The sequence below is a fragment of the Corvus hawaiiensis genome, chromosome 6 (assembly GCF_020740725.1).
Source record: "Corvus hawaiiensis isolate bCorHaw1 chromosome 6, bCorHaw1.pri.cur, whole genome shotgun sequence".
In the NCBI taxonomy this organism is placed as follows: Eukaryota; Metazoa; Chordata; class Aves; order Passeriformes; family Corvidae; genus Corvus; species Corvus hawaiiensis.
In genome coordinates, this window is record NC_063218.1 from 9,743,102 (window position 1) to 9,766,102 (window position 23,001).

At 39.6% G+C, this 23,001-nt stretch overlaps 1 protein-coding gene across 5 annotated transcripts in view; it reads right to left on the reverse strand.

Moving 5' to 3' along the window:
• Positions 1-9,527: 9,527 nt before the first annotated feature.
• TDRD9 (tudor domain containing 9) overlaps positions 9,528-23,001 on the reverse strand; it is a 70,351-nt gene continuing 56,877 nt past the window's right edge. For all 5 annotated transcript variants that reach the window (XM_048307813.1, XM_048307812.1, XM_048307810.1 and 2 more), the window contains 12 exons: positions 22,493-22,604; positions 20,941-21,153; positions 19,897-19,986; positions 18,392-18,652; positions 17,805-17,954; positions 16,702-16,772; positions 16,237-16,346; positions 15,977-16,070; positions 15,197-15,335; positions 14,005-14,114; positions 11,595-11,667; positions 9,528-10,367 (listed from right to left, as the gene is read on the reverse strand). In XM_048307813.1, coding sequence (XP_048163770.1) covers positions 10,272-10,367; positions 11,595-11,667; positions 14,005-14,114; positions 15,197-15,335; positions 15,977-16,070; positions 16,237-16,346; positions 16,702-16,772; positions 17,805-17,954; positions 18,392-18,652; positions 19,897-19,986; positions 20,941-21,153; positions 22,493-22,604 — 1,519 coding nt within the window. In that variant the 3' untranslated portion in view covers positions 9,528-10,271. The remainder of the gene's footprint in view (positions 10,368-11,594; positions 11,668-14,004; positions 14,115-15,196; positions 15,336-15,976; positions 16,071-16,236; positions 16,347-16,701; positions 16,773-17,804; positions 17,955-18,391; positions 18,653-19,896; positions 19,987-20,940; positions 21,154-22,492; positions 22,605-23,001) is intronic.

Sequence of the window (23,001 nt, forward strand, 5' to 3'; positions counted from 1 at the left end):
AAAGTGCCAGTGACCTACACCCTTCGTCTGTGAGCTAGGCCAGCTGATACCCCCAGGGCACAGAGGTTGCCAAAAGATGAGGGGAAAGTCACCCCTGGTTCCTTGACTGATTCTTGACAGTGTGTGGGAACTCATGCCTTTTGATCAACGAATCAATGATTACATAGAAGCTTCTTATTGTTTAAAATACACTCCACTCACACATCTCACAACTTTGACATAATACTTTACTTATATACTTTGCTTACTTATACATACTTACACAGTTCACTTATACATTTTATAACTTATAACTTCCACATATCACACTACTTATACATCTTACTTCCACCTTTTACCTAATACACTACTTATACATTTTACCTACTTTTACATACTACTCTACTTACACATTTTATAACTTATCCATAACACAGTACATATACATTTTGCAACTGCTGTGCATGAGATCACACATTGCTTGATTAGTCTCTCTGTTTTGTCCATGAGCTCCACACACACTTTTCTGATAATATGATTGGTTTTAGTCTAGTGCAGCACAGTCCTTTTTTATCTATTCCTTGCTATCTTGGTATTTAGTTTTTCAGCTTCTTCTTTCCCAATTCTTTTCTAATTTAGCACACTTTACCTTTCAGTCCTTGATGAGTTCCTAAGGGCTCTAATAGGTGGGGCTTCAGATCCAGGCAAGCAGCATCAAAATGATGACAGCAACAAAACCCATCCAGTGATCAACAGCCAAGTTAGCCCAGAAAATCCAAACAACAGGACAACAAAAGACAAAGAACAAATATAAACCTATCCCACCTCTCCCCTCAAACCTTCAGACTGGAGCTTAAAAACCCTCTTGGAGCTGATGTGCTGCAGCTGAAGGTGGAAAGGCCAGGTGAAGCCAGTGAGGGTAATTCCAGCCTGGTCCCACTCTGAGGGCTCTGGTAAAAATAGCTAAAAATGGTTTGGCTGGGAACAAGGCTTAACTACTTTACAGCAACAGTGCTGCACAGCACTTGCTCTGTTCTTTCAGGAGAATCACATTGTTACAATGGATAGCAAAATGGAAAAGGGTGTGTAACACAGTTGGAAATTTCACCATTCCTTCCCCACAAAGTCTGTGTGTAGGGATTAGGGTGGTTTGAATGAACCCAACTGAGTCCTGCTGAGCCTGTGGCCACCTGCACCATGGCAGCTGTGCTCTCTGCAGGGAGTGCGAGTGGGGAAATCAAGGTGAGAGTGGATGTCAATGTGAAGTGATCCATTTCCAGAGAAAACAGGACTGTCCTCTTTTAGCTGGATGGCATTTTTAGGAGGTACAGGTGAGTGCATGTATGTCCTGTCCATTGCTTTGACCTTTCCTAGCACAGTTGTGCTGCTCTTGGCACCTGAGCTACCTATTCTGGAAGCTTGCCCATGGATTTTACAAGAGCTTTTGTTTACAGTGCAAAGAGAAAATTGAGTTACCAGGAAAAGGAATGCCAGGGATGGAATTTGAGTAATAAAGGGATGGTGACTTTACAGGTCATGACAAGTGCAGTCCCAACAGGCTCTGCCTTGCTTGACCCATGGTCAGGTGTCTCAGGTTTAATTACAGTGACCACCTCCTGCTGCAGAACTCTGATGTGCCCACAGTGAGAACTGGGTGAGACAAAGGGCTGTTAAAGAGTCACACAGACGATGGCCAAGTGAACAGAATTGTCTTGGAGAGACTACAGAAAAGCTGCAGCTTGCTAACCAAAGGTGAAACCCTCTTCTCTAAAACCAAGATTTGTGGAGTTTGTTTGATCTTGAGAAAAGAAAACACTGTTGTGTGTGACCAATACTGAGATCTCAGTATGCACCAGCTAACTGCTGTCTCAAAATCAAGTCCAGCAAATAGTCTTCCTGCAGGCATTCTGGGACCTCTGATGAACCTTTATTTATATTAATTCACAACAGTTGAGGTGATTGCCTAGCTAGATCATCCATCAAAAATAACGACACTCTTAAGAAATCTCCATACATTTTTGACCCATTCTTGAGGATCACCTTCTCTGATCTCAAAAACTGTCCATTCCAACAAGGAAGACACCAAGCGGAGGTAGAAGCAGGCCTGCATGAATGAACAAGGAATTCCAGGTAAGAATTAAGCATAAAAAGTGTTCAAGAGGTGGGAGAAGGGACAAGGTGTCCCAGGAGGAATGTAGAGATACTGTCAGAATATGCAGGTATGTTGTTAGGAAAGGCAAGGCCCACCTGAAATTGAATTTACAGAGGGATATGAGGGTTCAACAAGGATGGTTTCTATGGTAAATAAGCAGCCAAAAGGTGACTAGGGAAAAGGTGGGCCCACTGGTGACTGGCAGGGCACTTGGTGACAAAGGACATGGGAAAGCTGACAATGCCACCTTTTTCCTCAGTCTTCACTGGTTGTATCTGCCTTTAGGAATCCCAGGCACCTGAGGCCATTGTATGATGCAGGACAAGGAAGACTTCCTGCCACTAGAGAAGGATCAGTTTAGGGAAAATTTAAATAAACCAGACCCTGACAAGTCCCTGGAACCTGATGGGCTGCACTCACAAGAGCTGAGGGAAGTGGTTGATGCCATTTGAAGACACTCAATAACCTTTAAAAGGTCATGGCAAGCAGGGGAAGGTTCTCAAGGAGTGGAAGAAAGCAAATGTCACTTCTAACTTCAAGAATGGTGAGAAGGAAGAGGAGATGGGAAACTAGAGACTGGTCAACCTCACCTCAATCCCTGGAAAAGTGGTGGAGCAAATAGATCTGGAAGTTACTTCCAGACATATGAAGGTCAAACAGACAGTTAGGAGTAGTCACCACATATTTATCACACTTGATCAACCTGACAGCCCTCTCTGACTATGCAACTGGCTCAGTGGTGAGGAGAGAGCAATGTTAATATCTAATCAAGATATTGGGTCTTTGGACTGGCAAAATACCCAAGCAACATTCTACTTGAAATACTCAACTAAATTACTAATTTGTAATTTTTTTTTTTTTGGCAGTTACATGTCGATTAATATACCTCAGAGGTAAGATTAATCTTGTTACCAGATTCAGTTATCTAGAAGACAGGTATCTAGTCTCAATGAATTAGTTTAGTAATTAGTGGTTAACAATAATATAATAACAATTGGAGTTTCCTGAGAGGCATGGTGCACATCCAGCATTCACAATAGTTGACCGTGAGCTAAAAAAGTACTTAGGTTTTTTTCAATTTTGGGGTTTTTTTTTAGTTCTTCTGTGTTTGATCTGCTGACAGAGAATACCCACGTCAGAGTTCATGCTGTGCCATCAGTTCTCAGCCTGCAGCCCCATGAGTCACAGATTACAGCAACAAGGGACACAAGGATGGGAAGCAGATGCTGTTAAACTTTTACACTGGGCTGTACAAGTTTAACTCCCCTTTCTTTGAGGGGTGGATGGGACCAAAACTTCTCTGTCCAGTGGAGGGCTCACTGAGCTGACAGTGGCATGGAGCTATTTCCATGTTAAAGGGTGGTGAAACCACTGTAATTGTATGTCTGTCAGAGGTGTCAAGTCTCATAGAAACACTCAGTTGCTAGAACACCAGTGCAAATGCTGAGACAAATCCTGATATGACGGTAGCAGAATTAGGAGGTGGACCACTTTGCAAGAGAGGCTGGCCACCCCTGGTTTTCTTCAGGCTTCAGACTGCTAATCCTTGCCTTTTTTTAGTTCTGCCAGAAAGCTGAGGGTTCGGCTCTGTGCAGCACTGATGACCATTCTGGGAACAATGGAAATCGCATCTCAAAGCTGGCTATGTTGGCTGGGGAGCCACTGGGAAGATCGGTGACCATTCGACCAAGAAATGATCCCGTCTCAGCCTTGCAATCGTAGCTCCAGAAAAACCACCCACTCCACAGACCAGGCAAACCAAGAGCAGCAGGGAAGTGAGGCTTTCTCCTTCTCAGTAAGGAGAAATTTCCTCAGTTACCTCTCCTTCACCTCTGGGGTGAGAGCTGGCAACAGATCTTGCACCTGGTGCTCAGGAGCGCAGTCTGGCACCAGGCTGTAGGCACTGGCAAGGGCAGGCTGAAAATGGCCTTAGGCAAAGTAAGAGAAGTGATCTGGCACCAAGAAGGAAAATACCACTGGAAGAAGGCAGGCCAGGTACATGAGCACTGAAGTGCAGCACGAGCCTCAGGCCTCACAGAGACTGCAGGGAAGATAAGCTTCGAATGCTTTTTAAGGCTTTAGGAAACGAAACTGAATTTATAAAACCAATCCTGACATACAAGTAGGAAAAGGGAACAAGTGCCAGGAGTTTGAGTTAATAAAGCACGTTCTGTGATCAGCCTCATGGAGGATACGAGATTGCTGTGACCCTGCTTATCAGCAGGAGGTGAAGGACAGAAACCTGCAGACTGATGAGGTAGAACAGTCCACCTGGAGTACTTGTGGCACAAGAGGAAGGTCTGGATGTGTGAAACTTGTCATAGATTTGGAATAGCAGGTCAGAAATACCTTTCTTAGATTTTTCATAGCAGTCTGTTGGCCAAGCTGCACTGGCAAACCTACCTGCACTGAGGTGGTTTGGAGAAGATCCTGCTCTCCACAGGAGCGTTTTCATCCACTGAGATCTACGTTGCTGGTCCGATTCTGCTGACCCTGCCTGGATCATTTTTGGGGTTGTTTTAGCCACCACCCCCCCCCCCAAAAAATAAAACTGCTGTAGCCTCTGACTTGCTTCCTTGGTTCTGCAGCCTGCTTAGCTCATGCTTCACTCATCAACCCCAAAAACGCCTGGCTGCTGTGCCCTTGGGCACAGTGATCTCACTTTGCTGATGTTCCTTCTTGCTATGAGGAAATCACTTCCAAGGAACAGACTGGGAGGCAGTGTTTCTTTTCTTCTATTCATAGCTGTCTTAATCACAGTTTTTATTTTTCCCTGTGCGGTGTTCATTATGCTGGTTCACGAGTTTCTCAGCTCACCAATTCTGCATTCTGTTTGAACTCAGTCAAAATGCCAGCCTAAAGAACTCAATGTACTGGCTGAGCTTAAGTTACAATAACAATTATTAGAACAATATGACAGCCATCACAAGAAGTCATTAGAAACTGGGAGTCGGCAGGGAGACAGAAAGTTGCTTTGTTGCTCGAAGATCTCTTTTCTTGTTTACAACGTAATTTTTCAACCTTGTATCTCAGAAATTCTCTGAAACAGAAGGGGTGCATTGTCAAATGTGGCTTTTTTGCTATATCCAGGGGATTAAGAGCCTTCCTACGAAATGCAATAAAAGCAGAATTGCTAAATCCAGGTTCTCTCCTACCTTTCTGAGGAGTGAGACCTACTGAAATGTTCAGTGAGGGAGACACAAATCATGCAAGTGCCAATTAACACAACCTGGATTCTGAGCTGCTCACAGTATCCCAACAGCATCAGAGCCTTACACAGCATCATGTACAGCCTTAAATGTGCAACCAGGAGTTCTGCAGAAGTTCACAATTGCTTATTTTGCTGAGGGTTAGAAAGAACCATCCTGCTTTTCACAGGAGCCCTTCAAGTATTGTACTTTGAAAACTAGCTGGGTTCTAGACTGCCTTGAGCTTTTAGAAATTATGCTTAAGTGCAACTGTAAGGTGCTTGCTACAGCCCTTAATATTGGGTGTGTCTAGTTGGAATTCAAATTTTATTTATTGCTATTTTACTAGCCACTGACCCAATTCAGAATTGCATACATAAAAGACCAGAGCCCTTGCTGTGATCTTATTATTCTGTCATTTAACACCTGCAGCTGTGTTCTGTGACCTCTTGAAATACGTGCTGTGGAAGATACAGTCTGTATCAAGAATTTTAATAAAATCTTATCTACTTTCCTGTCCTTTAATAGTGGCCTTTCTGCCCTTATTAAAGACAGACCAAGAAAACCCCAGAGATACATATGCATCCTCTGTGCTGTTCATTTCCTGATTATACACTCTGTATTTTTGCTACTAACAGACCAAAAAGAGAACAAAGAGCTTTGTAAATGTTGAAATACTGCCAAGAGCTGTACCCTTCCTTTTTCAAGTACACATATCCAGGGAGAAAGGTACCCCTGGGTGTTTTATGCTCTGTTTAGGAAGAAAACAAAATGAGAGAAGTGAAATATTTAAAACCCCTCCACAGTTCTCCACATGGCATGAAAAACCAATACAGGAGGGGAAAAGAGATCATCACCGTGGTGTGTTTGTGGAGCACCTGGGGCTTATCACTCTGACTGGCACAGAGAGAAGACAAGTTTCATAAGCATGACATGAAGAAGTTGTGAACTCATCTAACCATGAGTGATGAAGTTTTGACTGCAGTTTTTCAGAGCAAAAAGCAGCCTCTGCGCTTTTTGCAGCACAGGAGGAAATGAATGCCAGCATTTCAACCACACATTTCACCTCCCTCCTTCCCCTGAACCAAGTGGCACCCCACTGCTCTCTTTCCCCAGGGTGGCTCACTGTGAGGGAGGGAATTGCTGGGGTGAAGGAGTGAAGGCCATGACCCCTCAGGAAGGCTCATGGTGTGTGCAGCTCATTCCTGCCCAGCTCACCTTAACCCACTGCCCTTTCACCACTTCAATGGCAAAACCAGCAGTGAGCAGCAGCATCCCTCACTGAGCACCAGCACCCAAGCTCAGCTCTCTGCCCCCTTGCCCTGGGATCGAGAAACATCCATTAACTCATCCCTGTGCCAAGAAACATCTGCCAGGACTTCCCCATCACTCATGGGGATGTGAAGGGGCTGAGTCCCTCCCTTGAAAAGGGGATGTCTAGGAAGGTCCTGTCCTTGCCCAGGACGGAAGAGCGCTCTCAGCAGAAGGAGCAACCACCTCTGTTACCCCAAGGGATTTAAGTCATAGATCTGGCAGATTAGACAGACACTCCCAGAGCTTGAGTGAAAGCTAAATATAGGAGCATCAGACAGGGATGACAAATACACCTACCCATGTAGCTCAGTGACTAAGAAAAGAGCAATTTATCTTCCAACAGATTCACCAGATCAGCTCCGAGCTTGCCTCTTCCCTCAACACTCCTCTGGAGGATTAATATGTCTCAGACATACCATCTTTGCCTCAGGTTTCTTTCATTTATTAACCTCTTTGGAGTTTCATCTGTTTTCCTCAAGGTTCTTTTACAGAAAGGAAACTCGAAGTCAAACTATATACACTGATGGTGGGTTTTTATTTTTCTGTTCAGTTCTATCCCTTTCCATGAGGTAGACAAACCCTGCTCTGTGTTACTCTGGTCCTTGAAAAACATGCTAATGACCTTTCCAAGGTCAGTTTAACTCCCATCTATGCCAACACCCGTATCCTGGTTTAAACCATGATTTTGTAATTTATCCTAATTCATGTGGCCTTTTTCTGACACTTTCATGCAGACTGACATTAAATTTAACCTGCTGGGACTGCACTCCTTGTGCCCTATAAAGTCACCATCCCTTTATTACTCAAATTCCATCCCTGGCATTCCTTTTCCTGGTAACTCAATTTTCTCTTTGCACTGTAAACAAAAGCTCTTGTAAAATCCATGGGCAAGCTTCCAGAATAGGTAGCTCAGGTGCCAAGAGCAGCACAACTGTGCTAGGAAAGGTCAAAGCAATGGACAGGACATACATGCACTCACCTGTACCTCCTAAAAATGCCATCCAGCTAAAAGAGGACAGTCCTGTTTTCTCTGGAAATGGATCACTTCACATTGACATCCACTCTCACCTTGATTTCCCCACTCGCACTCCCTGCAGAGAGCACAGCTGCCATGGTGCAGGTGGCCACAGGCTCAGCAGGACTCAGTTGGGTTCATTCAAACCACCCTAATCCCTACACACAGACTTTGTGGGGAAGGAATGTGGAATTTCCAACTGTGTTACACACCCTTTTCCATTTTGCTATTCATTGTAACAATGTGATTCTCCTGAAAGAACAGAGCAAGCGCTGTGCAGCGCTGTCAAGAATCAGCTGAGGAATGAGGGGTGACTTTTCTGTAAAAGGATTAATGAACAATATTCTCCACCCATATACCTGCCATAAGGAAACACCTGGACAAGGACAGACACTAAAATGACTAAACATAGACATTATTTCAGTATATTTTCTGAGGTTCTGGAATTTAGTAGGGTAAAGAATTCAAGTTCCTCCATTTTAACAGTTTCTGAAGGATCGGCCTTCCCTGGAGTTCAATTCATTCTTCTGTTTATGTTATTTCATTTCCATCAGAGCCCGTAGCAGTAAATTCCAAAATTAATTACATGCAATGGCAAAAAATCTCCTTTTCATTTAAAACTGTTATCAGGTGTCAGTGTAGTTTTGGGGAGACTTACGAATAATAGTCAATGCACATTGTTTCAGATTCTAGGAGCACCTGTCAGTACAGTTTGTCACTTTATCATTACTATTGCAGGCATTTAAGAGCATTATTCTGACCATTTACAGATTCAAATATTTCCACCTTAAACTCAATGAAGAAGTACATAAATCACTAATAAATTATGGTAAGTGAAATCTCATTCTGCTCAATGTTGGTGAGCATCTGGAGATACAGCAAATCTTGACAAGCAGTCATGGCCTTTTTTTCTTATGGAAGTAGCCCCCAAAAGCCACAAAACTGAGTGGGTTCAGGTCCACAGCCACACAGACATTACTATTTTACAATACTTTCTTTCTCCAGTGCGAGAAACAACTACTGTAAAACAGTATTACCCTTTGAGGGGGAAATCCTGAAGCTACTTACCTTAAACTTGTTCAAGTGACTGCAATGCTGTTGAAGCCTATATCAAACAATAAAACACAACAGCTGCTTTTTAAATGTTAGTACTGTATATATTCTTCTGCAAATGTATGTCTCTCAGCAAGGCTGACTGGAAAGATGCTGTGCTTCCTTCAGGACTGTTCTCTCCCGTACCACAGCAGTCCCCAGCTGGTGGCAGCACAGTCACACACACAGACCCACACATGGAGAAACAGAGTTTCAAAATAAAAAAATTAAAAATCAGTGCTGCTTATGTGGAATGATTTCCATTATTTTGCTCATGCCTTTGTGCGTTGCCAAGTTTCCTTTTCATACAGAAACTCCCATCATTAATAGACAAAGCAAGATTTGAAATCCTGCCTGTTCCACTTGCCCCCCAAGGTGTTTAACAGGAACACTTAATTGGTGTACAACACCTGGCTGAGAAATACTCTTGTCTAAGCCACTTGAGATGCAATTTTTCTGTTAGACCTCTCTCACTAACTATTTTAATTCCCAAGGATCAGTAAAATGTGTCTAAGGAAGTAGTGCTCTAATAAACCACTGAAATTGCCTGTTACACAGTCATCCCTCTGTTTAATTACAGCTTCAAATGATTTATTTTAAGCATCCCCTTATTTTGCAAGAATGTGCCATTTCTTTATGGTGACCACTGATTCTCTGCCCTTCAGAGGGTGACTGGATATTACATAACCTCCAATGTTCACTGAGTGAACAGTGAAAATGAATACTCTTCCATATACTGACTGCTTTTGTATTAATATATTTCTTGAATGCAATCATATACCATTAATAACTAAATTTAGCTTTTATTAAACGTGACCACACAAAGGAAGAGACAAAAACATTTTATTTAATTCCTTCATTTTATTCTGAAACCGCTGGCCTCATTTTTAGGAATAAAGATCTCCCAGGTAAAAATAAGATGAAAAGATGAAACAAAGTGCCATGAATCAGTAATTCAAAAGCATTCTTCTGCCATACAGGAAAATAAATCATGTTATGTTTTGCTGTACAAAATAATTAATGAAAAAATTGTATCCAGTATATGAAGATATAGTTTGGATCAGAACATAATTTAGATCATCAGTTTCTTCTGACTTCTAGTTCTTGGTTAAGGAAAACCCCAAACCCCTTTGCTGCATATTTTTTAAAAGAACTAGTAAAAAAGAAAACAGGATAATACAACTTGCAATTAAAGACAAAAAAAAGTCATGCCCCTTAATTTATGAGCTTTAAGACAGAAAATGAACAACTAAGCCTCGTTTGCTTTATCTTTCATGTATCTTGTGATAAACCTGTTTAGAAGTATTAAATGAAAATTGCATCCTGATTTACATCAGTTTCTTTTATGAATAAACTTTTCTACTCTAGGCCAGCAAACCTCAGCTTTTTCAGAAACACAGGAACATTTTCTAAACTGTTTTTCAGTACACTTGTACTCATGTTAAGGAACAATCTTGCAAAACATGCATATAAGACAGAAGTAATTTTTAGACTAGTAATACCTCATCCTCTGAAAGAGTTCTAGAAATACTTAGTCATTCAACAAAACAAGCTTGTGGAGTTGATAAACAAAATTTCCTCTTTCAGGCTGCTTTTCAGACTCATCAATAATACGCTGAGAATCCACCTAGTCAAAAGAAGCAAGATGAAAGTCAGAATGCATTCTTAATGTCTTCCTATATAACACAGCTAAGAAGAAGTCTTGAAGAGTTCAGAGTTTTAAATCATACATTTCAGTTCCACACCACACACTGCAACAAAAGAGCCAGGGCTACAAAATGCTTTATCTCATGGTTTGCCCGAGTCAGAACACTATTCCACAGTCAATTCCGAAGCATTACAGGTAGCATTTTATGATCTAAGATGTCTTGGGGATTCTTCAGATGCAGTGAAAAATCCTGATCCAAGGCCTACACATTTGGCTTGTTATAAAACACCAGCAGAAGTGAGTATATTATCTTCCTAAATCCAAGGATAACTGAACTAGAAATATGAAAATAGAAACACTTTGGCCTAAGGCAGTGTATCACAACACACTCTAAAACAAAGCCTTTTAGAAATAACTGCCCTTGGTGCTTGTTCTCTGTTGTCCCTCTTTACCAGGGGAACCAAACCCCTCCTTTCTGGGCCGCAGGGTGGGAGAGCCACCGGGAGGGTGTGTGTGGCAGTTTTACTCCTGCACTCACTAATTCCTCACCCCCTTTTAATTAAGAAACTGTAGTTCTTCTTCAGGAAATCCAGTGGCCTGCAGAGGCCCTTACAAAAAGAAAGGTGAGATTTCTAAGAGAATAGGAAGCTAGGAGAATTTTTTTATGAAACCTTCCCAGGTCTTGAGAAAACTGCCCTCTTGCCTGATCCCACCACATTTGTTCTAAAACAAGCTACATTTATTTCTGTTTGCCTAGAAAGGAAAAGCCACCTCAAAGCACAGCAGCCCAAAACAAAACTAAAACGCACTGCGTTCAGGAAAATGTAGCTACAGCTGCTTAATAGAAAGAATAGAAAATTTTAACTTCCAACAAATGTGAAGTTGCCTTTACAATCTCTCTCAACTTAAAACCCATGGAGAGTTCTGCCTGAAAACACTCAATATTTATATACACAAAATTAAAAAACAAGCCACCCAACAACTAAACAGACTCTACAAAAATAGGGTATCAACAGACATTGGTGATTACATAAATGAAAGTTCTTAAGCTTTAATTTAACTCTGCAGTGCTTACGGTATTTTCAAATTCAATAAACAAAAAAGTCATCCTCCCAAAAGTTCTCCCTTTCAACACTCTTCACTAATTGTACTGGAGTACTCAAACTCCTCAAAAAAAAGTTTTAAAAGAAATCTTTATACCATTACCTGATTCCATGCATATGGCTTCTCATACCAGGTGGGATCAATTATGTCTCGAGGCTTTGATTTGCAGATTAAACTGAAATTACATAAAAATAGCCTTAACAAGTACACTTATATTTGGTTAATTATAAAGACAAAGGATTTTTTTATAAAAGATACAAGCAGGTATTTACAAGGTGTCTGTGCTAAAGGGAATCTTAAATTTCCCTGTTAATCTAGTCTGATTTGTTCACTTCTCTCTACTTTGCCCCTCCAGTGTAGTAAGTCAAAATACAAATTTTCACAGGGACATATAGTGTATCAGAATGTGGTTTCTTCTAAAGAAAATAATGAGTTTTGTTTTTTTTTTTTTTTAAAAAGCACTAGAATTTGCAATTGTAATTTATTCCTTACGTTTTATGTATGCTTACTCACTGGAATGTATAATACAGCTATTTTTAGGGTATTTTGTTTTGCATGACAACTCAATTACTATAGTCTGTCTGCTCCAGTTATTTCCTCAAGCTGTGCAAAGTACAACAGTAGTAGACATTAATTAATTCTGTCTAGATGTGTTTTTCAAAACCTGATTTTAGTTTTATGTAGTGGTGACATGTTGTAAATACAATTAGCTTTTGAAAAATGGAAAACAGTTATGAAAGACTGTTCAGGCTGAATTTTTACCTATGTACTTGTATTAATAAATGTTTTTTCCAAAACACAGAAAGTACAATTGGGAAAAAATATTCAAAACCAAGAAAGATTTTACACAAGGGAGAAGAAGAAATCATTTACAATAATGAGACTGTTTATTCCTTCAAATAAAATCATACAAACATGAAATAAAATTTTAAATAAAAATAGCTGTAGGATTGTTGAAAGACAACCAATAAATGTACAAAAATTCCACGAGAGAAAAGGCTACCACAGAAGGGTATAAAATCCTGAAGACAAAGAAGTCCAAGGGCTGATGAGAGTGGCCGAGTCAGGCAGCCAGTGCTGACTGAGCTGGGAACATGTCAGTGCCCAGGACCTGTGCCAAGGTCTGACCCTTCTCCTCCCAGCTGGCTGGAGATGTCTGAACAATCAGCCCAAAATAGGTGCCGAGACTGTAGCAAGTATTCACATGTCTGAACAAATAGCAGTGACATTTTTGTGCCTTCAATTTAGCATGTAAGTGTTGATGTCCCAGCATGAGCTGTTACTGTCACAGTCACCTCCAGAGGGGGGTTGTGGCTTTGCTTCTTTCTGCCTACCCATGTTCCTTGACTTCTCCATTGCTTGTGCTCTTTTAATTTCACTTCTAGTACCTCAAAAGGTAAGGCTGACTTGTTACTATGGAATGCACCTGAATTTTACTTGGAGTTTTGGAAATAGGAAGTATGGGTGCTTGCTTTAAACTGAAGGCAATGTAATAGGGGTTTTTTTCCACAGGTAAGAGAGCAGGTACTTTCAAAACCAAGAAACACCTGAAAAATCAACATAAATAGATGCTCTGATAATCTTTCTGGTAACCCTGGGTAAGAGCAGGGGTGTGATCTTTATCAGCACAAGGAACTGCCTAAAACTGACATCATGCAGTTACTTCAGCAAAGCTCTACCAGCAAAAAAAAAAAAGTTGTATTTCTTAGAGATGAGGCTGGTAAGAGTTAGGTTATGGACTCTGGACCAGAGCTCTTTTTAACATAGTTCAGTAGAGAGCCAGGTCAGGATGAGAAAATTCTCCTGATGATACAGAGAGCACTAAAATGCATGCTGAGTGTACAAACAAGGGAAAACTTTTCACATTATGCTCAGCAGGGACAGACATTAGAAGGAGCTGCTCCTGGGATAGTTCATTGCACTCTTTCTCCCAAACTACAAGCTGAAAAAATTCTCCAGGCTGGCTGCACTGAATCACAATGGTCTTTTCAGAACCACTGCTTCACTTACAAGGAGAAGCTTGCTGGCAAAAAGGCAGATGGCCTTACTTAAGTTCCTAAACTGGCCTGAGACTTCGAATTCACTTGGCCAACACCTATTCTGCACAGGTCTACTGAGGGAGGAAAGGCAGCACACATAATTCAAATTTAATGTACAGGAAGAAAAAATTCTAAATCTTTCTGCACTGTTCTGCCATAGGATTCCATTAGCTTTGTCCTGGGTGCAAAAAACAAGGATACGTAAGAGCTGATTTCCTGCAGAACAGGTTTTATAGTCTAGGTTTTATGACTCCTAACTGATTGGGCTTCCCTGAAGAACCAGTGCTTCCACAAGAAGTCTATGGTTGTTTAGTATACTGCTTTATAAATAAACAAAGTAAATGAAAAACATCATTAAATGAGAGCATATATTATTTTTCCAAAGCCTAATCTGAGCTATGCTTCAAGCAAGCACTCATCTCATTTCTGCTGAGACTCTGAAACAGAAGATCTTATTTCTACAAAATGATTACCATAGAAGCTTCTGACGAATGTTTTCCTGCAGCTGTGCCACTTGCTCTTGTCCATAACACACTGCATGTTCACAGAGCAGCTTATTCATGGCTGTCCTCAGGCTGTTTATCTGTAAAACACCAGTGACAGAATATAAAGCACTTTAAACCAGCACAAGGTCTGTATCATATTACACTGACGTGAAGGTGGTCGTGGTACCCATATCACTGAACTTGAACTGGAATATTATCTGCATAAGCAAAAACATCCAAAGCTTCAGAAATGCTTCTTCCTGCAGTTGCACCTCTGGTGGTCAATGATGTTGGTATTTCAGCCACATGATATCACAATTTTTAAGGTTACTCAGATATGCCATAAAACATACAGGCTACCACTTGCTTGGACTTTTTCCAACACAGAATTCCTTCTGTGAAAGTTTTAACAATTTTCTCTCTCTGTCCATAATTTTTCACATGTACAACAGCTCGGTGCTACCATTCTGGCTAAGGCATCATGAATACAGCCATCACACCAAGTCAGTACTTTCAGAAAGTAACAGCTTACAGATATGTGCACCAGCATGTCCACTGTGTCCTTGGAAAACCTCCAGGAACCACCCCAAGCACCTGCTTTGCACACAGACCTAACCAGGGCACATCCCTCACTGTCTCACACACATCAAACACAGCCACTGTCCTGCACAGCACAGGTTATGCACATGCTTCCCTCTGACAGGCCTCACTCTCTGAGCTGCAAAAGGCAGTAATGAGGAATGCAGGGGCTTTATTGTTTGTTTGGCTGATCTGCTCTGAGAGACGTAGCTCGACACAGATGACTTACCAGAGCTATGAAATCAAACTGAAGCCTGAAAGGCAGCAGTGCTCTGCTTGTCAGTAAAAGCCATGACAATCCCAAGGACAAAATTAGTAAGTATTGACAACTGGTTACTGCAAAACTGATGACTGTATTCTGAAAAGGGTATAACATTCTATAATATTTTGTTTCAAGTGTAGGGAGGGGGCAACTGCTTCTCCTGATAAAAATCCAAGATTACAAAAAGGGAGAACATTAAAAAACCCAAACAAAACCACAAAAAACCCAAACCCCGCAAGTCCAAACAAGCTTTCCTATTAATACTAAGAGTTAACAAGTTCAGATGCACTGACTTCTACTGCATTCCTACTGTAGTGAAAATTCTTATCCAAGTTTTACCTCTGTTATGTCTTCCAGTCCAAAATGCACATCAAATGTCAGCTCCATATCATTTGCCGGAAGCAGTGGAACCCCAGAAGTTTGACTCCAACCCAAACCACACAGAACACCAGTAAAATACTTCCCACTTTTATCAACTCTACAGGAGAAAGAAAGAAAACAGTCTCACCAAGAGATGAAGAAATAAAACTCTTATGAAGACATACTTAAATGAATTTGTCTAAGCCATGCAAAGCAAGACACATCTTTGAAAGAAGCTAAAACAATTGAGAGGCATTCACACTCAGTCATACTGATTTTTAAAATACAGTGATGAAACAAAACTGAAGTTCTGGTTATAAAAACATATAAAACTTACCAAAAAATCATCCATAAGCAAAATAATGGAAAGCAACCTTCACTATGTTGAAATGACAGTCTACAAATACCACAATTTGAAGAAAACATAACAGTAATGCCATTGCCAGAACTTAGCTTTTACAAAAAATTACGTAAGTTCCTCTCCTCATGTAGACTTAACATGCCCAGTTTACAGTCCACCTTCCCAAGCTTCCAGCACAACTGTCAGGAGCTGTAATGCCTTATCACGAGGGGAGACTCTGCAGCACCAATTCCCAAGTACATGAACAAGTTGTTTTACCTACATACTATACTGAAACTCGTACAAAAATGCCAAAAAGGGAATATATAAAATGCTGAAAGCAAAGAAAATCTGTCAAAATTTTGTGAGGATCCTAAAGAAAATAATAGAAGAACTACCACTTTAAAATGCACAAATACCTGAGTTCTATTGCAGGAGCAAACAGCATACTGAGGAGTGCAAGCAGGCCATGAATAGGAGGCATCAAAGATGTTTCCCCTAAAATCACAGACCCTGGCACCAAAAGAAAAGAAAAATTTCAAATAGCTCCAAGGAGCATTTAATGAAAATGAAACCTCAAAAAGATGTAACATAGAACTCCAGTAACATTTTTACTCATAAAACTACTCTAAAACCAGAAGTCTAGAGAAACAACCCAAACATTGTTATTAGGCATTACCAGCTGCATTTACTGATACATCAGTGGCGACCAGCAACTGCTGAAAGCGATCTTCTGCATCATCATGCACAACAATGGAGTTTATGCTCTCCCTATGTATGAGAACATCTCTGGAGAAGAAATATTTTCAACATTAAAAAACCCCCAAAACTCATACAAACATGTAAATAAAAAATAATTTTCAATTCACAACACAAACTCAAAATAGCTGTTTACTGTTAGCAGATTTAGACGACAGTTAATAAATAATCTCTTTGTGAGACAATAATGCACCTTAAAACTACTCTTAAGATTTCAAATAGTAATAGTGTGTGTATTAATGCAATTCAGGCCTGACTACTTCAGTCTTCTCAATGAATAAAAATTCAGTGAAAATCTGTAGGAGTCACTAGGTGGTTTTTGCTGATTTATTGGGAGTAACAGCTAAGAACATGACTCTACTTTACAGTGAAAGTTTTCTCATACCTGAATTGGGACACTTTGGTCAGACTGTAGCATTTCAGCTGATAAGGACTGAACGGCCCAAAAACCGTCACCTTCAAAAAAAGGGAGAGACAAATTCCATTCTAGTTAGCTAGCACCTGGATGTCTTCCAATCAGAATGCTTTTAATTTAAATTAAAGCCAAACACATTTCAGCATGCACTGAGCCAGCTGAGTTGCTAAATTGGTAAAATGGCATTTTCATTTCACTCATCTAAAGCAAACTTTGCTTGTTGAGGCACCTTATCTAAAATTACCTATTTTCACATGTGCTACAGATTGATGATTTTCCTCTAGCTTAAAAAACGCAAGTTCAGACTTCATAGGTCACTTAAGAAAATCAGGTAATTTTATTTACATGATGAGGTCTTTCATCTTGAAAATATCTCTATGAAGTGAGAAGTTAAACAGGATTACTCCTGTGGGTGAATGGAGCATGATTAGGCGCTTGAAAGCCTGAAATTTTATCAGGTCTGAAATGGGAAAATAATCAGAATATAGATGAGGCCTAACTTGTAACACACATTTATATTCCAACTTAGTAGTGACTAGATACCTCAAAACACATTTCTGAGTTTGGCACTGGCAGAGGAAAAGCATTATTACTACCATCAGTTGCTGGAGCATTCACTGCTTCACCTATCCCAGCTGCTTACCTATCACTAGCTGATGAAGAATGAAACACTGTGTACAGTAAAACCACGTTCAGATTTTCTGAAAAACTGACAGGGTTGTAAACTTGCTATTTTCCTGTGGCTTATATAATGAAGACTACCATGTAGGGAAACACTGCATTCAGCTGTTCAATTATATCTCTGTTCTGCATGAGTTCAAAGTGCTGCCTTAGATGTGTCAGAAGAGCTGGATCATTAGCTCCCAGGCTGTACTTCAGAACTGTGTTCAAAGCTGCAGCAGACCAGTCTGAAACAGTGGTCACACTATGGCTTTCTACCAACAGAAAGTACGGTGCCCTACTCAACGCATCAAATAGTGCTTGGTTATTTAAGGTACTTTCGGCCCTCATCTCCATTCAATGTCAGAAGCAGGGTCATGGGGATGACAGGCCAAAACCACCTCTCAAGTTACCTTATGGGTTGGTGCATCAGATTTATTTTCAGAAAAACAGCTCAACAGTCTTTCAATGAGATGCTTTTCTTCATGTCTTGAAGACACAGGCATTTGCTTTTCTTCTTTTGCTTTGTCCAAAAATAATTCCTTGAGCAAATCATGGCTTTGCTATACAATAAGAGAAGTGTTAAAAAAGCCTTGAACAGTTGTCTTCAGAAATTCTACAAAAAAAGTCCTACACAAAGAAGTACTCGCATACAAAGACAAAAAACCAATGTTCTGATGACCTTTCAGATTATATAAAACATCAAAATGGAAGAGAGTTAGAACTATGAAGCAGTTACAGTTTTTCAGAGTTTCAAGCAAGAGTGGAGCAGTTCAACTGAGGAAGTAATTTCTCGGTAAACACCTCTTCCAGAAGGGGTCTCAGAGCAGCAATGCTTTTGGCCAACAGCTCGATATGCATTATGCACACACATAAAAATACACTGCCCTATTCAAGTACTAACCTTGCCACTAGTCAAGCTGCAGCTCAGCTTCTCAGGACAGCCTGAACTGAAATAAATTAGAATAAAAAAAGCAGCAGCAGCTCAGCCAATACATACTCGTGACTCGTAGGACTCCTCTGCTAGCTCAGCATAGTACTCCTCGATAAGCACATCCCGAATATTCACCAGGCCTCTGCGCCCCGAGTGACGGAAAACATCCACGTGCAGGACCCCGTGCACCAGGGAATAAACCTCCACAAGCAGAGTGCAGCCACTGACCAGGGAGGCAAATCTCTGGCTGGCGCTGCAGCTCCACGGCTCCCCGCACACCAGCGATTGGGCAGAGGGACACATCTTGCACATCTTGAATTCCAAAGCCTAGAGCAGAAACCATTGAAAACAATCCTTGCCTGACCAAGGAAATGCTTACCTGGCAAGGAAATATTTTGCTTTCTCAACAAACTGAGTTAATAACTATAAATTATTTCATAATTATTGCTGCGGCTTATGCTAATTCCTAGGGCTGCTGTAAAGCTACTGGCATAATTCCTACTCCATCACTGCCAACACATGACAGCTCATATCACTTCAGTATAGTACACAGTTGCTAAGGAATCAGAGCAAACAGTACATAAAGGATAATTTGGTAGTAATTCACCATTCACACTGAAATCTTAGGAGCACAAAGGTGTCTTCTCTGGAAAAAACATCACAGTCCACAATTCTTTTCAGCTAAGGTAACAGAAAGCTTGGTAGGACCACTACAGCTCTTCTGTCCCTGGCAGGCAAGAGTAATTAAGTTCTCATGTCCACAATCACTATCTGTAATTATGTCTTTGAATGAATTTACTGCAGAAACCCTGTTTTTTTTTCTAGCCAGTCATTAAAACTGGTCATTAAAAGATCAGGCCTGAAGCAGAAATACACTTCCATTTAATACGTGTGTAGAAAATACAAAAAAGGATGCTTCTTGCCGAAATTATTTTTTTACATCAATTACAAAAGAAAACCAAACAAACTTAGCCCTGTCAAGATCTAATCCAATTTCTGCTGGTCCATTTCTCATTTTCATCGTTAAATGCTTCAGAGAACACAGTTAGTATGATACAACTGTTTCTATTAGTTTAAAAATATCTGAGTGAGCACTGAAAAACTGAGTTACAATTGAAGTATTGTTATTTTATTTGCAAATACAGCTCAAGAGAATTATTTTTCTGAAAAAGTAGCTATAAAATTCCTCTAATTTGTGTCAAAAGATCACTAGATCTATAATACTCGTATTTAATGACCAAGAGAGTACTATCTGAAAAGATGCCAGGAAAGCCAGCAGTTCAAAGAACAGCAAAGCAGCACAAGAAAAACCACAGCTTTACAAAATTAGAATTTCTCTACAATTAAATACAATGTAGTTCAATTACACACAAGAATTCCTGCTCTGTGAATACACACACCTCTGGAAAACACTTGCCTATTAGTGAAGGTGATCTGTAGGTACTTGCATCAGCAAAATACGTATTATTCAATTATTATTCTGAAAAGCATCCTGACTTGAAGTTCACTCCTGTTTGCCAGGTGAGACACAAAAATATCTAGTAAGCAGCAGCCAACAGCATCACCCCTACCTGGAAAGGCAGCTCTTGAAGACAGCTTGGAATCTCTTTTAATTTATTCAAAGGCACTTCTGACCTATTGCCATAATCGACAAAAAAAACCTGGAAAAAAAAAATCAAAAGTATCTGCAAAGATTCCACAATATTAGAAGTGCTACTTTTAGTGCCAAGAAGAGTCACAGTTTGACTTTAAAAATTACAGTGCAACACAAATCTTATCAAGTCACATGGAAGCAAATTCAAAGTCTGGAAAGCATGCAAATGAAGTCATGTCAAAACAAATATATCAAATTTTATCATGTCTATTATTTGACCCCTTGGCCTAAATATCAACTTGTAATGAAAATAATCCACTAAATCTAGAAAAGGCAAGTTTCTCTAAAAGGCTCTAAATTCTCTCCCCATACCCACATCTGCATAACTTTACTTCTTAAGAGTCACAGACACTCCCTAACAACTGCAGCTAAGCAAATGTGAACATGTGTTCACTGACTGATAAATAAACCTGAGTTTATAAACTCAAATGTGAAAATGATGAGATTAGCACTATTACTCACTAATTTTTCATGATGTTAAACTATGACAATATTCAGTATTGACTCTGTAGTGCTGACACCCAACCAGGTTAAGAAATAAAAGAAATTCAAAGGCCAGTCTCACAAAAACAAAAAAAATCTGTCCTTAAAATGCTGAAAAGTACTGGCCTGAAAAATCAATACCAATTGTGGCACTAATTTCCATTACTCATATCAGCACAAAAAGCCAAAATATTCTGATGAATTTGTTGATGGTATAGAACTCAGCAGCATGAATACTCCTCCAAAAAAAACCCCCCATGCTTTCAGATTCACTGGAGGTTTTAGTCTTTATTTTATTTCACTCTGCAGGAGCTTCTCAATTTAATACTAAAAATTCCCATGTTCTGGAAAAGAAACAAATTAATCTATTCTGGCCAGAGTGATTTGCAGAAAAGATAAATTTTAAAAATAGGCATCAAAGCTCCAAGACTGTTAACCCAATTACATGCTACCAATTCAATATGACATAGCACATTACCTCAGCAAGATCTCCATGAACATACAGAACATGAGCTCTGTAGTATCCTCTCTTTCCCAGATAAGTGAATGGTGCCAGACAAAGAACATCTACACGTGGAGGCACTGCTAAATCCATCAGGTTCTGATAGTTAATTTCAGCATTTAGAGCCTTGAGAACAGCTGTATTTTTTTCATCTGTCCTGTAACCCCAGAAATGTCCAACTTCTACTACCTGAAAGTATAAAAATCAGACAATAACAGATTTCATATTATTCTTCTACATCAAATACAAACCACATCTGAGCAAAATACATGAAAACACTCCTACTCCTGACACAACAGTTCACATGCTGCAACAATGCAGTGAAGAATTTCTGTCTCATAATTCAGTATTTTTTCGAAAATGTTTATTTTCTGTGCTACTGCAACATACTCTCCATCTGAACAGATTTCGATATAAGCATTACCAAAATACAGAAAATTAGGAGAAGATTGGTTCCATTTTCCTAAACCAAGTTAACATACAGAAAATACAAGGTAGACAGTTGATTAGGTAGGTGCACAGATTTGGTGCACTTCTTTTTATCAGTGACAGATAACAGCTACATGTGTCAGCACATCAGCATTGTTCCTGCTATGATGAGCCATACTTCAGGAAACTGGTGACAACACACACCTATTTGAATCCAATTGAATAAAATAAGTCATCTTTTCAAATGTCTAAACTCATATAACCATTTCAGACTTTATATTGAATGCTTGTAATAAAAACCAATCTTTATTTACAATCATTAAAGCTGACTTATTAAAACAGAAGTACCATAGATAGCTAAGTAATTGTAATGGGTCTGATTAAATTCACTAACATTTTTTATCCAAGAGATTTATCTGAGTAAGAGGAGGAAAATATTCTTTTCTCCACTTGCAAAACACACCACTATTATAGCTGTTTTAATACTTCATCTTATTTCCCCTAGCTCAGTGCTTTAAATGCTTTTATTAATTCTATTTCAGCAGCATAGATATTGCTATTACTCAACTAATGAAGATGATCTAACACAAGATTTAAAAATCTCAGCTTCAGATTTCAGAAATATTTGTATACACATGTAATTTTCCCCTAATACACTTCTATGCATGAAATATTTTTCTGAATGAGCATATACTACCATTAATTCATCTCATTTCTCATATGTACAGTTTCTGAAGAAAACTAGCAGTTAATAACCACGTAAATGTCCCAAATACCTACTGATTCTCGTTTTTATAGTTTACACAAGTGCTTTACCTCTTCCACTAATCTTCTTTACATTTATGCCTACTTCCAACTAACATTTACTGCCAGCAAATCCCAAAAATTTTGTCAAGCGCCAACATGAGAGTACTGTTTAACAAAGAACTACTAAAAGTAAGGCCAAGAATACTCCCCACGCTTCTTACAGACACCTCTGCACTAGAACTATTATCAGTACCCAATTTTTTAACTTAAGCTTGTCAGATATTAATCTCTGCTAAGCTATCTAGGTACTGATTATTAGCTGTGACCTACTTCAGATGTAGAACATTCCTACCTCTGTTACCCTGATGGACAGAAAACGACTTGGGACCTTCTTTGACATTTGTAAATCACCAAATGAGATTTCCACAGGCTCCACTGTCTGCTTCTGACAGTCCACATTTACTCTAAAATGGAAGGAAGATGCTAAATACTTCACTCACAAGAGAAAACTCAAGAGGATGAATTTTTTTGCTTTCATCTGTTTTCCAAGGTATCCCTAGGGCACATTCATGTACTTAATGACTTTTATTCAGAAATACCTTAATTCAATTAGAAAGGAAAATGACCACACAGAACCAAATTACTACAGAGTAACTGTTTTAACTGTAATATAAGCAAACACAGAAAGATGCATACCAGGACACAACTCTGCTATCACTTTATTAAAAATTGAAAGAATTAAGGTTAAATAGTGAGGCTTTTTGCTATGGCATTTTCTTCTAAGCTTATTTTTTAAAAATACAGTATACAAAACCACAAATATAAATTCAGCAGAGTTTTATAGAGAAATTTTAATGTGTG